The sequence below is a fragment of the Thermobia domestica genome, chromosome 12, assembly GCF_964235325.1.
Source record: "Thermobia domestica chromosome 12, izTheDome1.hap1.1, whole genome shotgun sequence".
Taxonomy (NCBI): Eukaryota; Metazoa; Arthropoda; class Insecta; order Zygentoma; family Lepismatidae; genus Thermobia; species Thermobia domestica.
This window is the reverse complement of record NC_137465.1, coordinates 111150496-111168583: the sequence shown is the minus strand read 5'-3', so window position 1 is coordinate 111168583 and position 18088 is coordinate 111150496. Positions and strand designations below refer to the sequence as shown.

At 33.1% G+C, this 18088-nt stretch overlaps 1 protein-coding gene across 2 annotated transcripts in view; it reads right to left on the bottom strand.

Moving 5' to 3' along the window:
• Fur2 (furin-like protease 2) overlaps window positions 1-18088 on the bottom strand; it is a 1527485-nt gene that overhangs the window by 41505 nt on the left and 1467892 nt on the right. For both annotated transcript variants that reach the window (XM_081733991.1, XM_081733993.1), the window contains exons 7-10: window positions 13211-13383; window positions 4386-4516; window positions 3780-3925; window positions 1312-1476 (exon numbers count right to left, since the gene is read on the bottom strand). In XM_081733991.1, the coding sequence (XP_081590117.1) occupies window positions 1312-1476; window positions 3780-3925; window positions 4386-4516; window positions 13211-13383 (615 nt within the window). The remainder of the gene's footprint in view (window positions 1-1311; window positions 1477-3779; window positions 3926-4385; window positions 4517-13210; window positions 13384-18088) is intronic.

Sequence of the window (18088 nt, the reverse complement as noted above, 5' to 3'; positions counted from 1 at the left end):
ATAAGGTATAGGAGAATAGTCAAAATATAACGGATGATGGATTATATATTATTCGTTATACAAATATTATCTGCCATTGATATGAACATTTGACATAGATATTTTTATTGTTTCATTTTCTTCAAATCAATTGCAAAACTTGCAAAATTATGTAGTACAAAATAAGATTACACAATGGGTTGAATTTATTTAAAAGGTTACAGTTTAAGTGCTGATTCAAATTATTTATTTTCTTAGTGAAACTCTAAAAACATGTTAACATATCGATATTTCTGAATTTTAAAGACCACGAACTAGATTTGAGGCTCATATGACTGCCAATAACAAGTATAGCATTTTAAATATACTACAGCATCTTGACAGCAAGTAAATTAAAACCGATTTATTCATTAAAAAAAGTATTTTGATGTAACTCTCCAGATTCACTATAAGTCCAAAGAATTATATTTCTTGACAGGATTTAAACTCTTTGGTTTCCCACTTTGAGTGCATAATAGTCCACGGATAGTATATGAATACCAAAATTTAGAAACTAAAAGCATATGTACCGAATCGAAACATCTTCAACAGGAAATCTGTCCTTGGACAGAAGTAGTTAGCAATGTGCATAAAGTTATAGGCTAAATAATAGTGACAAAGTTTCTAAAAAATATATATGTTTAATTTCCTTTTCTATATACCTTTAGTTTCCGGTTAAAAACAAGATCCATATGTTTTTATTGTGAGATTACAAAAATGCACCAAGTTAATACAATAGAACTGCATCATAAAATTTTAGAATTATTTCTAAGAAAGTGGTAGTAACAGTTAGGTGTATATTTTATATTATATATATATATATATATATATATATATATATATATATATATATATATATATATATATATTAAAAAGTATCTTATTTTCATGCACTAGATGTATAATCAAATTGTATCTATTATTCAACTAATTTTGTACAACATGCTTCTGGCTGTTTTTAGGACTAACAATTCCAATAAATTAAATTGTTAATATTATTTGGATTTATTTATCTTTCCCACTTTTTGTGTATTTTCCATTATGTTACAACATTAGTTCTGAATAACGATGATGAAATAACCAGATATATTAATAATTGCAGTTCAATTTTATACTAATTGCTTTTGTGTATACCGGTGTGTGTTCCATTAAAAAAAATAATCTCTTTCACAACACAAGCCCAAAGGAATTTCAATCAATAACTGTTGTTCACAGCCTTCACTCTCTTGCATGTATTTTCAATAGCAATTACCAAATAGTTTTTGAAATATGTCACATTCATCGCCTAATTACCTTTTCGTTTCACTCCATTAACGATCCATCCTGCTTCTTTCTCTAAAGGACCAGACTTCGATGACAGGACAACTAAATACTGCATATCTCTCCATGTGAGGGAAGGATTAGCCTCCAAGGCCAAAGCACAGATCCCTGCAGCAAGAGGGGCAGACGCGGATGTGCCTGAAAAAGAGAACAAACCAATTTGTCATATAGTATGCAAAGAAAGAAAATATGGTTCGTTCATACACACAAAAGTTATATATATATATATATATATATATACTGAAAATACTTCCGAAAATAACGAAAATCCTAAACTTTATTTCGTAAATCGATTGCATAACCTTCGGAAAGTACCATGAGAAGATTTTATAATTCATTTCCTATTATTTCAATGTTATACCATTCATATTTACTAATATATTATGGAAGTTATTTCAAACATAATTTCTTTGCGCTTAAATACATTCACCCTATATTTAATTTATTTTTCTTTTAATTTTACGACCCTCGGTTATGTTCTTTCGATTAAAAGAAACGGATGAGTAATAAAAATAATGAATGAGAATTATAAAATCTGGTGGAATGAGAATGTGAAAGGAAGCAGGTAAACCATAAAAAAAAACACAAACTCAAATAGTCTGGGATCGTACTAGGGGCACCTTGAACCAGAAGTGAGTGCTCTGTCAGTGAGCCACTTTATGCCTGACTTTTACTGACTTTTGTTTCCGATATTATTATCAAAAATTATATATATATGCATATATATATATATATATTACGCGTAGCACGTTTCTTTTCAGAGATTCACTTCCACACCTCCGTACTAATGTTTTCAGAATAATGTGCTATTAAAAGCCCAGAATCTGAATTACACTGATCTGCGAGGCGTGTTCAAAACGTATCGAACCTTGTTTTTATCCGCGTAAAGCAATGAAGCGCGGGAGGCTTTCTTCAGTGTAGATAGAGAGGGGACACTCTTGCGCAGTCGTGATTTTATTCCTGCCCGCAGAAAGCGTCAGTTGCTGGCAGTCAGACAACGAGTGAAAACGTGTAATGGATTTCATTTTTTTTTTTTTTTTTTTTTTTTTTTGTGACAAAAACTTGAGCAGCGATATTGCATCAAATTTTGCCAAAAACTTGGCGATACCCAAGCGGAAACCATTCAACCAGATCGGTACATTTAATTTTGAACGAGAAACTGGACATGAGGAGAGTGTCCGCGAAATTTGATTCAAGTTTTCATCGCCAACATTTGTGTGTGTCTTCAGGCTCCCTACTTAACCGACATGGCTTCGTTGAACTTTTGGTTATTTCCCAAGCTTAAAATAACACTAAACGGATCAAATTTGAGTCAAGAGAAGACGGAATGCGAAAGCACGGTTGCTCACCATTCCAAAAACTGCGTTCCTAAAGTGATTCCAACAATGGCGGGAGCGCTATGTGCATTACCAAGAAGACTACTTTGAAGGAGATTAGTGTTTCAGATTTCCAAATCAATAAATGTATTTTTGGCAACCAAATGTTCGAAAGTTTTTGAACATATCTCGTATGTAAAGTATTTACAAGAGTGAAATGTGATTACACGTTGCATTAGGACTCGATTCACCTATATCAATTAAGATAATGAAAACAATCAATTGCATCGTACAGAGCTCAAAACTAAATAACAACTGCTGCTACTAATAAAAGAGAGAATCGTTAAGAAACTCACCTAACAAATTGTATTAACATGTGAAGACCTGTGCTACGTATTTAATTTGTGTAAGGTAAAAGCAAGTACTCTCTTGTCGCCGAGACCTTAGCGCGCATGCCTTTAGCACACGTGATATGAATTTAGTTCCCAGTGAAGGCACAGGTTTTTCTTATGCTGATCATGCATTGTGAGGGAATTAGGGAGTTATTTGAATTAAGGATTAGCAGATTCCGGACTAGAAGTATAGAAACAATGATTCTGGAAGTGAATGCGTTGACACGCATAACCAACTCAATGAACTGCTGGCGATAGATCTGAAGCCTAAGAAGTCAAGTTTAAGCTTTAGCTCTAATTTAAGTTTTAATGTAAAAGAGAACATTACATATTAACATTAGCAAGAAGTAAATAACACGCAAAATCAGTGAGAAATTAATGCTCATTATATGAAAATAAATTCTTGCAATTGGTTAACGAAAGAACATTTAGGTTTTTCAGGTCACTGATTTGCTACATTATTTAGATATTTTGTAAATTTAGCAATTCTTTTCTCGAATAATCCTTTCTATATTATAGCAATAAACAAAATAACCAACAAAAGCTTTTTTTTTTTTTTTTTTTTTTTTTTTTTTTTTTTTTTACACAAAAATATGTGAAAACTGTCTAAAAATGCGAAAGCAATCTTCGTTCCCAAATGAACTACAATATTTTAATGCAGAACAATGGCATAGTTTAGAAAACCATTATAATCCCACTACTATGTTTCAATATTAAACTGTAGAATATTTACCTGTATGTTCAACAGTACAAATATGGTCAGGTCTTAATTTCCCATCCATATCTACCGTTGCAACACTTTTATCATGACCTGGCGTTCCCGAACTGTAAGTTGAGGCTAATGTTGAGGAACATTCTTCTAGGTACCAAGGTTTGTATCTGAAATGTTCATAAAATATACAATAGAAATATTACACAAAGATAATTATTAAATATCTAATACAAAACGACAATGTAAACTTAAAATACTGCTCTTGTGAAATTTTAACATATTATTTCGTATGCTTCAATATCACATACTGTTATCCACAAACTCTATATCCATTTGTTTAAATCTGAGAGATTACTGTGAATTAATATTTATGTCATTTACAGAGTTACTAAATGTTCCAAACTGTTTATGAGTTCCAGTAATCACACACAGATCGAAATGTATTTCTACCATATCCATTATTGAGGTAAAGAAATAATAAATTGAGATTGAAAAAAAAAAATCTCAAAATTTTCTGTTTCTAAGATCAAATTTAATATTTATTTGCTTTATTATTATAAGTACATAGAATTATATGAATTACACACGACTTTCATACATTGTACTCAAAAGTTTTGATATACCTACCCTCCCTGAGTTGCACTTGATATTGATAATGTAAATATACTGTTGGTATAGCCATCACAATTACATGAGTCTGTGTGTCTTCCACCATTGCCAGAAGCCCACACAAAGATGGAGCCTTTTCCTTTCCGTCCCTACAACAAACAAAACAAATATTTAAGTTGTGTCACAACTTTACAACCATATATATATATACGAAATATGAAGTGGATATCAACAGAAGTATTTAGCCGTTAATGTAATATTTTTTATTCAAAAGAGAAATATAAAACGAGCATTTGCAAATAAATAAATAAATAATAAAGAAAATGCAACTTCAATAAACAAGCAGCTTATATTTCTCATTAATTGTACGATTCATCAGAAATGTTTTCGATCCAAAATCTAACATGAGTCATATTCCTAAATACAAGTAACAGGAACTTTTAAGTGTGAAAAACAAAAAGTTCAATTTCTTTTAATTACCATCATCGTAAGAATTCTGTTATTATAACCACATCCTTGCCGTAAATTTAAGAGCTTCCAAGTATTACAGTTCTGCATTAATCTCTTCGCTTTGAGCTATGAACCATTCTTCTTTAATATTACCCATCATTTTCATCTTCTCCCAATTTTACCTTCTACAATACCATATCATCTTCCTTCCTTTTTTAACCTTCTACAATATCATTTCCCTTTCCTTTCCTACTTCTGCAGTGACATTTCTCCTTCTGCAATACTATATCTTCCTTTGTTACCTTCTGTAATATAGCCTCCCCTTCCTTTTTATCTTCTGCAATACCATCTCCTCTTCCTCTTCTCTCCTCTACAATACCATCTCTCCTTCCTTTTTCATCTTCTGCTATACCATTTTTCCCTTCTTTTTCTTACCTTATGCAATGCCATTTTGCTTTCCTTTTTACCCTCTGCAATATCACCTATTCCTTCCTGCCTCCCCATCCGCAATTATATCTCTCTTTCCCTTTTTTATCTTCTGCAATACCATCTTACCTTCCTTTTTACCCCTCAGTGTAATATTATTTATCGCATCTCTAATAGGAAAATCTGTTCTCAAATAATGTGATAATAAATTTCCTGTTCTCTTTAGAAAAAGACAAATCATTTAAAATTCATTGAATCACAAAATTACAAAACATCGTTAATAAACGAATTCTTAAAAAAATAACATAAAAGAAAACATGAGAACATTTTAATAATAGAAGAAACATTAGGGTATATTTTAATGGAGTACTTAAAGGTAGAATACAACAAAGTAACCATGAAAAAAATTATAAAATATGTATGTAAACTTATAGAGCTAAAAGGGTTTGAATTAACAGGAAGAGAGACGAATGGGAACTTTCCATCTGTGAAAATTTAAATGCATTTACGATATTATATATATAGGGAATCTCAGGTGTTGCATTTCACAAATATACATTACATTCCGTGGCAGAACAGTGCTTACTTTCTACATTTAATTACCTTTAAGTGCTTCTCTGAGATCCTATAACAATACAAATAACTATTGTATGAATCAAATAAGATGGTTTTCGTGTGTTAACAGTGGTGTACACAAAAGTTCATCAAGGGGAGGGGAGTTCAGGCTCTCAAGTTTACATAATTTCAGGTGTTTGGATACATATCTTTATATGTCAAATGTTTATTTTTTCATAATATATTGCTCAAGGGGGGAGGGAGGCTTAAAACTCTGAAACCCTTCTTGCGTTCGCCAAGATATGTAAACAACTAATAAAAGTTTTCAAGTATATTTTTGAGGAATAAAATTCATCCATCATACTTTAGAACTTCAATGGGAAAATGTTTTTAAAAGAAAGTATTCAATTTATATCTAAAAGTTCTATTTCTTGCATGTATGTTTATCTTTTTTTAAAAAAAAGTACGAGTATGAAGTAATTACAGTGACTAAAAAAATGAACCTACGTACTTTAGTTTTCACATAATAAATGTTAATTAATTTGAAATCCATTTGGATCACCAATAACTGTCATAATTTTCTTGAGCAAACATTGCAATATTCTAATTTTGAACAAAAATACACACAGGTTATTAGTTAAAATGTAGATAGATGATTTTTCTTTTTTATTATGCGTTATAAATTATCTACCATATTAATTAGAATACAATTATTCAAATCAGACATGACGAGTAATTTAGTACGTACAGCTTTTATTCGCTTAATGATTAAATTTCAAGGTCGCAACTTATGTCAATATATTTTTCTCTCGATGTCTAATATGATGAACTGATCGTCTATGCCACTCAACATGGTATTTGAAAGTCGTATTCTTTAGTTCAGTAAAGAACGAAGGTGAAGGTCAGAACTGACATAAGTTATTTGGTGTCTGATATTTCTTTTCTGCACTAAGGTTATATGACATGTGGATTTGCAAAGTTTCACATGGGATCCAGTCATATCCGGTGGAAATCGAACTAAGGATTATGTACAGAAAAAAAAATATCATCGTAGCTGCTAATCAATCTGCTACTAGGCAGCTCGGAAGAAAATAGTTAAAAAGCATCAGAATATCGATATTTCCCTTTTCATGGATACAACCTTCCCACAATTTCGAACCTTCCACAACTCACACCCATCTTTTTGCTTTTAATTTCTAATATATATATATATATATATATATATATATATATATATATATATATATATATATATATATATATATATATATATAATGTATATATATATATATATATATATATATATATATATATATATATATATATATATATATATATATATATATATATATATAAAATCAGATAAAGCATACTTATGCACTGCTCATTTGTTCCTACAAAACACTACGAATTTCAATTATTAGTGATTCTCAGGTATTGGATATTGTTCACTATCATGTATTAAACGAGTATACTGTTACAATTCAGATCAAATCACTAATAGAGCCACAATTACTCATCAATGTCTAAAAATTTGCAATATCATTAGATAACGTATTTGATATGTACTAGTGAGGAGTGTGGAACCCAGCACAAATTTTAAATATTGTTTTTAAATGTGAAAATTAGGGAGAGAAAAGCAGGAAAAACTCTTGAAGAAATCTTGTATATACACATGGTTTTGTTTAAACAATTTTTTGTAAAATCTTTTATTTTCCGACAAATTGAGTAAAAGCTGTACTTTCAGTGATTAATGGCATAAACCTTTTTTTGTAAACATTTATGACAATGGTCACGACGAAAGGTTAATAATTCCACTTTGAAATTGAATTATTTTTAACATCATCTATATTACGAGATTTTTGGTATGATATACTGGTGTATATTACTTTTAAAAGACTTAAAAAATTGTAAGCAAAAATTAGAAAAACGCAGAAGTACGGTTACAAAGAAAGAAGCATCTGTCATCTGCTACCTGCTATAGATATGTACTTGTTACGAGTACAGTTTCGCGATAGCTGAAGCCTGTTTTATTTATGCCATTATGCAACTGAAGGAAACGAATTTCGCTAGCATGTATACATGGTCAGTAAGTTCCCGGTTTTTTTTTTTAAGTTTCTTTATTCAAAATAGGCTTCATTTGAAGCAATACAATGCTGAGCACTTATTTGAAACTTTTCCATGGCATCAGAAATCTATTCTGTGGAAATCGTGTTCAGCTGGTCGGTCACAGTTTTCTGAATCTCCTTGATGATATCGAATGTTTCACTATTTTGTTGCAACTTTATTTTAGTGAGCAGGAAATAAGCGGGCGGAGACAGATTTCGAGAGTAAGGTGGATGGTGGAAGGTTATGATTTGTTTTTGAGCCAGGAACTATGGAAGAAATCTTGAGCACACTTTCCGTTTTCTTAAGTTTTCAGTTAAAATTTGTAAAATCAGGTTTCGGAATATTGAATGTGTATGCTATTAATGAAGATGTCAATTTTCGGTCTTTTTAAATCATTTTGGCGACGGTGTCGCTGTTGTCATTGATTCGGATTGCTGTGTTGCTCGTCGTCCTTCACTGGCTCCTTACCCTCTCGAAATTGTTTGTGACACTCAAAAACGGTTGTTAGGCTTAATGCTACGCAACAATACCTTTCTGAATCATTTCTTAGCATGTATGCTGCAGACATATCGGCTTTACAGAATAATTTAACCACTGCACGTTGTTTGTCCTTCTCATATATTTCACACTTTGACACAGATTAACAGAAGCGGTGTGAATTACACGTCTTGTCTTCTGAACTATTGCAACTACATTAACGACAATTCGCACTATTGTCCCATAAATAGCATTGATAGGAATGCGGTAAAAAGATCAGTCCGGGAACATATGAACCACATTGTGTAGCCCTGCTTAAAAAAAACATTCACATTATCTTTGTATTGTTATTCAAAGTGGAACTAAAATAAACAAATGTCTAACTTCTATAGCTGTTTGAGATCTCTGTCTCAAGCAAACTTACATCCTTACACAACACCGAGGTTATGAAGGACAGGACCTACTATTAATGTGGATTCGGAACCGTCACGGAGCATGAATCCGGGGTGCAGTTGACGGATGCACTGACTACCATGCAAGATAAATCCTTACAATATGGGCCGTTCTCCATAATACTATCTCACCTCCAAGAGAGCTCGATTACAAGACCATGTCATTGATCCCGACTGTTTCAAGTCAAAGTATTCATATAAATTGTCGTACGCATAATTGTGAAACATGTAGAAAGCCTATTTAAAAAAAAAAAAAAAAAAAAAAAAAAGTACTGTACATTATATAATTAGTAGGCATATTGAGAATAAAGTGCAGAATGGGAAAAAAATATGTATTTACGAAATGGGAATGGGAAAGTGAGAATGGGAAAAAATACGTATTTAAGAGATAACCACATCGTATGGCTGGACCACGAATTTTTCAAAAACCTTCAATTTAGAAACTGATACAGAAAAGAAAACTGAAATGATAATGAAATAAATCTGGATCTAACAAGACAAATAAATAAATGCTCTACATTGACCTGCCAGTAATTTTTTTCTTCTTTCTTTAATGAAATCAATTTACTTATGGACTTCAACAATTATGAAAATTTTTCAGACAATAACTTAGAGCAACTCAATAATTCTGTAGTCATCTTAAATGGAAGTACAGAAATTCAATTAAAGCTGTATTCACTCTCTGTATCTTTTATTCTCTCTCTCTTTAAACTTAATTCTATCTATATTGATAATGTGAGAAAAGGAATCTATTCTGAAACTTCTAAAATAATTGTGCTTATGCTTATTCATAGAACAGTTAAGTTTCAACTTACTAGACTTTCAACTTATTCAACTTATTGTATTGAACACAAAACAATAGCTGATATTAAAGTATTACAACAAGGAATACAGACTTTGATGCGATCTAACTATTTAATTACATTTTTTTTTCCATGTTCTGGACGTATTAGTTTTACTCCTTTTCTTCTTTACTATTCCCCCCTCCCCCACATATTTATTATTTCCAAGTTTAATACCAACAAGAATATGTAGGAAATTCAAGCTGAGAAATTACGACTATAATAATCTACTATATTATTTGCATTCAAAACAAATACTCGTTCAAGGTAATCGTTATTCTTTTGCTCATTAAACAATACAACTAAATATAAATTGCAGAAAAAGAATCAAGCTTATTCGGATTCTGAGATAAAGTTTCACTTTTCTCTCGTTTAAATGACTTAATAACTAAAAACAATTTTAGTTTATATCAAGAGAGAGAGGGGAAAGACTTTTTTTTTTAAAAAAAATCAACGTCAAGAAAATGAGTCTATGTTAAGAATTTTCTATGATTGTCTTTTTAAAACAAGTTTCTGCAAGATTTATTAAAAGTTTCTCAAACTAAACTGAATTTCAAACCCTTTGATTAATGACTACAGCGACGGCAATTACGCTTCAAGAAAAATAAAGGATTATATACACACACCACTGAAGATGATTTGTTGAGCAATGAAATGTGTCTCATAAAGACTCACGAACAATAATCTTAAATTCCTATTATAATTACAAAAGACATATTATGAATATGTCTGTATCAGACGTATTTTAATTCCTTCAGAAGATGAATATAAGAGCAAAAGACTTTTTTCTTTTCTTTCTTTCTTTCTTTCTTTTTCTTTCTTTTCCTTTTTTTTTTTTTTGGTGTAGCGTCAATTAACAGAATAGAATTAAATTTATGATTCAATCTTCACGAAAGATGTCTCTTTAAATTGAACTGCCTTGTCTTAGCGTTCCGTTCGAAGGCATTTTCTGATACACTTAACTAGTGTAGCTTGAAGAGATCACGAAATTAGCAAATTACGGTTAGGGAGGCCAGTTTCTTTACCTTCTTATTCTAAAAGATATATAGAAAACTTTAAACTACAAAGCTAGAATGAAGGAATAAATTCATAATTGAAGTTAGAGGTGCTAACTTGCAGAACAGAGGTACATTTTGAGGCAAAACTATTATAGATTGTAACATATATATACGTTTCCATTGCAGTAATTGATTATTACCCACGTGTTAGTTTGTATGTAATAAATATTATTTATATAATTTGAAAATATGGCATATAATAAATACGTTTGTCACTAAGCGGTTAGCGTACGAGCATTTCTCGAGGGAGACCCGGGTTCGATTCCCGGTGGAAGCTCATGTGGTTCGGATTCCACGTTAATCAGTAGGTCCACGTCTCATGTAGCCTCGCTGCTGAACGGGACGTTAAAATCAAAATTAATCACATAAGTTTGCTATTCGCACATTAAAATCTAAATGTAATTTCAACATTGTAATTACCTACAAAATGCAAGGGCACAATCTTTATTGTTATTCCATTTCTTCCGCCCATTACCTTTATTGTGCTGTTTCATTTTTTTCCGCACATGACAATGATGCAGATAGTACCGTCAGCTTAAAGAAATATTTGAAACATCCATTATGTTTCAAGTACTGAAACATAAAAAACGGTCATTGGTTGTACATTTACAGATATATTATTGTACTTATATTCAATCTCTTATGGGAAAATGCAAGTACTGAAATAAGACTGTACAATAGTGAAATTACTGTGATTATCCTTTCGGCATACACCCTTACGTGGCAACGAGTTCACCAAGCACAATTATTTATGTACTTTAAGATTTGAATTTGCGGAGAGCTCATTCGTGGCTAAGCGGTTAGCGTACGCGCCTTTGGCGTGGGAAACCTGGGTTCGATTCCCGGCGGGAGCTCATGTGGTTCGGCTTCCACATTAATCAGTAGGTCCCGTCTCACATAGCTTCGCTGCTGAAAGAGACGATAAACTCAAAATCAGCTCAATTGAATCTGCGGAAACGCACACCGAAAGCGAGCAATCTACCAATTACTGTATGATTACATAATTTAAACGTATTCGGTATGAATGACCTAAATTTTATCAGAAAAATGTTTGTGTTAGGTCACTTTCTGATTGTGTGGACTAGAGGAGTATGGGACATGATTACTACACTACAGGTTAGTTATCTTTATACAATAAGATGAAGGGAGAGACTTGTATGTATAGTGGAAGTACCTAATTAATTAATTGTAATCAATATTAAACAAAACATTTCAAGCAAGCATTTAAATAACATATCGAATTATAGGAAAGTAATCAAAGCAAATGCAAAAGCACATGGCTAAAGGACACAATTGATTAGACTAGTACAGGTACTAATAAGGAACCGAAAGTCAAAGTAATAAAATGTCAAGTTTACCCTATGCCAAAATAGAATACTAGAATACTGTGTATTTAGAGAAACGATAATATTACAGTAAATTTACATTTAGCCTGATTGGAAGACCAATCCTTTTGCTCATTTCGTGAGTGACCTTATTGTCCTGACAAAGGAAAAATACACTGTGCTTACTTAGCGAAATGATATGTATCCTGTCTATGTTTATTTCAATTTTTTCCTTGTTTTTAGCTGTAGAATCACCTCCCGAAGGTTTTTCGATCTTGTTCCCTTCCACCCTATATCCTGCGGGTGTGTGTAATTCTGGGTGAATTTTGCATTGAAATTAAAGAACAAATTATTTATCATTGGCATATTAGTTAGTACATTCCTCATATAATGAAATATTTGGGAAGAAATGAAGGAAAGGTACTCGCTACCTAATGATCCCATATTATAGCAGATAAAGAAGCTATTAATATTTTAAATAAACTAAATATCTGATGTATTCATTACTTATTATTCAACATTGATGGAAATTTAAGTACACGCATAAGTTCGATTAATAAATAAAAAAAGTTCAAGTTTAACATCATACGATTATGCTTCAAGGATAAGCGAGACGGTGATGATGACAATGTATGAAATGGTGAAACATAGAAAATGGGAGGAAACGGGAGAACCCCATGCACAAGGTACTTGTTAATCACAAAACCCACTTGGCGTAAACTGTGATCGAATTAGGGATCCACGTACTAGAGGTAAGTATTGACAGTGAGCCTCCATAGCCGTAAATATTTTTTTATATAAGTACGAGGTATGTACTGTATTTTGAGAATAGAAAAAAGCTTGTAAGTATTTAGGGTATAAATGATTGTCCTTACTTCTGTTACCACGAAGTCTACTCCAGGGGCGGATCCAGGACCGACTTCGGGAAGGGGGGGGCGGTGGGTTGTCATACTGCTACTTTTAAGGGCTCCAAACTTTGGGACGGGTTTTATTTATATATAAATAAGAAAGCTTCCTCTTCTGGAAGGGGGGGGGGCGATCGCCCCATCGCCCTCCCTGGATCCGCCCCTGGTCTACTCATACAACTTCAGTTCGAACCCATGATCTTACTCTTCAAAATACCATACTGTAGTGAATCAGAATACTTACACTTGTAACACCAAATATAAAAGCTCGTCTCGCTAAGGGTCCTGGTCCATCTACTGTCTTTCCATCGTCTTCAGGGCCCCACGAAGCACTATAGATGTCAATATGCTCAGGATTTAAACCCAAGGCCCTAGCTTCAACTGCATCATTCACGGTGCCATCCAACATTCGAACACCTATTGGAAACAAAAAGTAGAAAGTACATTAGTTTGGATTTAAAAATCAGTAATTAAAATAAATAAGTTATGTAAATTCTTTTATATTTTTAAGCGTAATCTCAACGCGCTATGAAACTTCATTTTGATCAATAATAAGCTGCATATTTAGTCTTCAAAACATTCTATATCACTGACAACCAACAACTAAGATTAGATTGATCTACTGAGTTTAACGTCCGTTTTCCACTGAAGCTATATGATACACGTCTTACTGTTTACAGGGGGATACAGACACCCTACTTTGATTTGTGTCCAAGACAAGGACACCCACCGGGAATAGATCCGGCAGCACGCGCACAAAAAGTACGGGTGTGGACTGCTGGACCACAAACAGAAACAAAACTTCCAGGATCCAAACTCGAGTTACTAACTAAAACACACATTCGTCTTAGTTACTCAAATTTCTAAGTAACGATAGATATAACTGAGATATCTTTTTACGGATGTTCACAGAAGCTAAAAGTTTATAGAGAAATATGAAGTGTACCTTCCTCAACTAGAGCAATGATTGAAAAGTCTGTTAAATTATTGTTGATGACAAAAAGCTCTGACTGCAGAATGTACTAGTGCAATTTCAGCATGACTGACTGAGACACTTTTTGTTTAGAAAAGTTCTCATCAAAAAAGAAAAACAGTTCCCATCGAAGAAAAAACTTATTTGCGTTGCAGAATAAAGTATAAATCAAAGAATAATTACTGCCTTTACGAAATATACAGAGCGTCCACAAAAAATACTTTTATACCCTGGTAACGGTTATACCTGTATATTACTGTTAACCTGAACGCAGTGTGTTTTGTCTTCTTCGTTGTCTCACATGTTAACATTTCCTATATGCTTTATTGACATCTATCATAGGTCACTGATTTTTGCGAATCGGTTATGACGTACTTTGTCACATGGTTGTTACCTTTCATGCCAGAGCTTTTCTGTAATCTTTTCTGGCGCTGCTCCATTGTTTCTGTGGTTTGGAAGGCATGCAAGACTTCCTGTAGCGTTACAGCCCCGGGACAGTTGTTTTATAACTGTCGTGAACGGCTCGAGATATCGATTCCTCACAAACGCCATTGGAATTCTTGAACTACAAGAAGACTTCCTTTCCTGTTCATATTTACGCATTATGTTACATGGGACTTTTTTCTACGGCTACTCTAACATTTTTTTTTTTTTTAAGGGTGAATCCTGTATAAAGCCTGTTAGTCACTGGATGCTGTGGTTTACTCCCTACTGTACATTTGTTCCTTCTGCAGTCCTGTTGTTATACATTTGTTCGTTTCTTTGTACGGACCCCATAATTTCTCAACTTTAGAGCCTAATACCTCCCTTATTTGACAACACTGATAATCCATCGTTTGCTTATTTTCTTTTACGTTTTATGCCAATTGTTTTAATGCCATAAAATGGTATACGTTGAATTTGAAAAACTAAGTTTGTGTTCGGGTGGCAACACTGCTTGTGTGACACTACTACCATATTCTTGGGCACGTGTCCCCCTATTGTAGGTATCAGGTTGCCTGCACACATTTTTTTCATTTTCTGCCCTTTTCCGGCGTTTTAGGCTATAACTCGGCACAGCCTTATCCGGTCACTGCGTGGTATATGTATTATACGTAGCGGATAAAAATAAGGAATTTCCGCACTGAGTGACTATCACCACGATGATTAGCGATCCACAATTAGTCAGAATTTTCATAAATATCTAGCTGTTACGATTCGCATACGTCCCTTGTAAGAGTGTATCATGAAACAGGAGAACAGGAATAGGAAAACAAAAACGAACATGTTTGCTGAACAACGAAAGACAAGTATTCATACAAGAAGCTAGAACTAAATATTCCGAATTCCGAAATTTACATAAAGAGTCGGAGATTGTGAAACAATTCACACTGAATAACCACAAAAGAATTAGTATTGACAGAAGTGAGTGCAAAACGATAACGAAAGCGAAATAAATGAAAAAGAGAGGCACCACAGGGACAGAGAGAGTGCTATTATTCATCAGATTCGATGCACTGTCCATTTCGATGCTACTGAAAGCTTTTTTGCTAATTTCCCTCGAGAAATGAAGCACTTCGTTAGCTGAATAATCGTTAGTGGAATAATTATTTCCACAAGACGAAAATATCAGAGCATTAGTTAATTTCTTCGTTTTGTTTCTAACGTGTTTGGTAGGAACAGCAATGAATTAAAACCAAAAAGAAAAAAAAAATAAAAAAATGAAGGATTGCCGCACACAAGCTTTATGTTGGAAGCACTAATGAACTGACACGCATTTTTACTTTCTGCAGCAAAATTTACAAACATGTGCTGTTCAAATTGATTTTGTTTCTATTAAGTGACTTGAATTCTGTTTGCTTGTGTTTAGAAGTATGCTTATAACGCCTGCATTAGCCTAGTAAGAATAAAATATTTCACGGACTAATAACGATTATGATTAATAATTTACACAAAAATATCAACATATTTAATACAGTGACGACGTCAGAGGAGGGCAAGGGGGTTAGCCAAGAGCGGCGATACTGGGGGCCGGGTCTCTCCAAATCTCATGTAGGCCCCCCTGTATTTTTATGAATATGTGTTTTTACATGTATTTTCTCTTGTTATACGTATTTTTTTTATGAATACCACATTGAACATGTTTTGAATTAGAACACACTTTCTTGTGACGTGCATTTCTTTCTGTTCTGATTGTGAATAAAGTTTTTATTTAAAAAGAAAATGGTGGATCATTTCGTGCGCCACCCTGTACTTTATTTCAAATTAAAAATGTTCATTAGTGGAAATATTCTTCAATCTTAGTTCAGCTGGTATTGTTTAAAATATATAGGACTGCTTTTCCCTGCATGAAATAAATATATATAAAACAATACATTTCGTATTAAGTTGTTTTTAAACTGCGTGACAAACATCTTGGCATTTGAAGGCGGCGCTCCAAGTTCCCTTTAAATGCTGCTAGCAAATGAGAGGCCAGCGGTATTGCCACGTTTATTTTGTACACATCCACGTCTATCCCCTGTCACCTGATCGCGCTGTAGTTTGTCTGCTTAACCATAGCCACATCCCTTTACCACTTGGCAATGTCGCGCCAGAGCTTGCATTTTATTCGTTTAGCTGAAATGCCAAGATGTTTGTCACAGGCTTTAGTATTTGAATTTATATATTGCGTATAATTCATTTCAAGATTGGGCCGTGGTGACGGATGCGCATTTAATGTAAAAGTTTCTAGATTTGAAACGGGACCACACCACCACATTAGATTTCTGACGTACAAATGCCGTATGCATTGCTTTTCTCGGGGCTTTCCTGTTTCTCTCTTGCCGATTCACGTCTTCCTTCATTCGCGTGTGATTTTTATTATCCTTCAATCAGTCACGTCAATGACGTATGGCTGTCTCAGCTGTTCAAGCATTTCACTTCATTGGGAGACTTTCATTAAGCAGGATAAAGTGTAGTAGATTCTCCTTCTTATTTTCATAATTCGTTTAAATATTGCATACTCATACGCGTGTTAATATTACGTTTTCATAAGTACGTAACATATGTAATATTACATATTCTTATATAATATTACATATTTCTTACATTTTAAGCGATTTTTGTTACATATTTATGTACATATTTAAGGGGTTGATATTACATAAAAATCCGGACTCTAGTCATAATGGTTTTGAAATATGGAGTTTATATACACATTATGAAATTTTTATTGTGAAAAGAACGAATGGTTGTGTTAAAGTGTTTTGTAATTTTGAGTGTGTGTGTTTATATAACTAAAAAGAAATCGCAGAACATACTTAGCACAAGTGGTATAAGAACTCGGGATTTAGGAAGACAAAGTTAGGAAATGATACTTCAAGTGTATGTTTTTTTTTTTTTAATGTTCATCGGTCGAAAATCGACAAAATATCGACTTTTTTAAATGTCAAGAACTAACAGCTCAAGCATGTGGAATTAGTATGAGAACTGTATCAAGAATTTGCTGTCAAGTCAAGATGTCACCTGGAGAAAGTTCATTATTTGAGTCAACAAGGAAGAACATTAAAAGAAATATAACACTGGCGAATTTTGATGATTATCAGAAAAACATTATTCGTAGAACCGTGCTTTAGTTTTCTAACAACGGCGGCTTTCCACCTGCAGAGAAAATAACGCAGATTTTGAGGGATAAAATATCTTATATGGGGTCTGAAACATCTATTCTGAGAATTCTTGGGTGGAGGGGAGAACAAACACCTTGGTTTTCGCTACCGTAAGACTAAGTATGGTCAGACGTTCCTCAAGGAATGTGCGGATATAGTGGAATCGAGGGTAAAAGATACATTATTAATTTAACATACCGCAGTTATGTTCTGTGGGTTAAAACAGAGATAATAAATAAAAGTTAATGATTATGGAAGAATTAAGATAATAGGAGGAAATGGGAAAATCCAGAGAAATCTACAAACATGTTTCCACCACAAACTTGTAAGAGTTCTAATTGCATTAAAGACGCTTATCAACAGAGGTGAGTGCCTAATGACTGGACCATTGTGCATTCCATGTGTATATTTCATGAATTGGTACATACCTGTAACGCGTAATTGTTTTCTTGTAACGAGATTTACTTTCTCTTGGATTTCTTAAAAAGAAAGAAATCCAAACTGTAGGGATTGGCCTTAAGTTTGC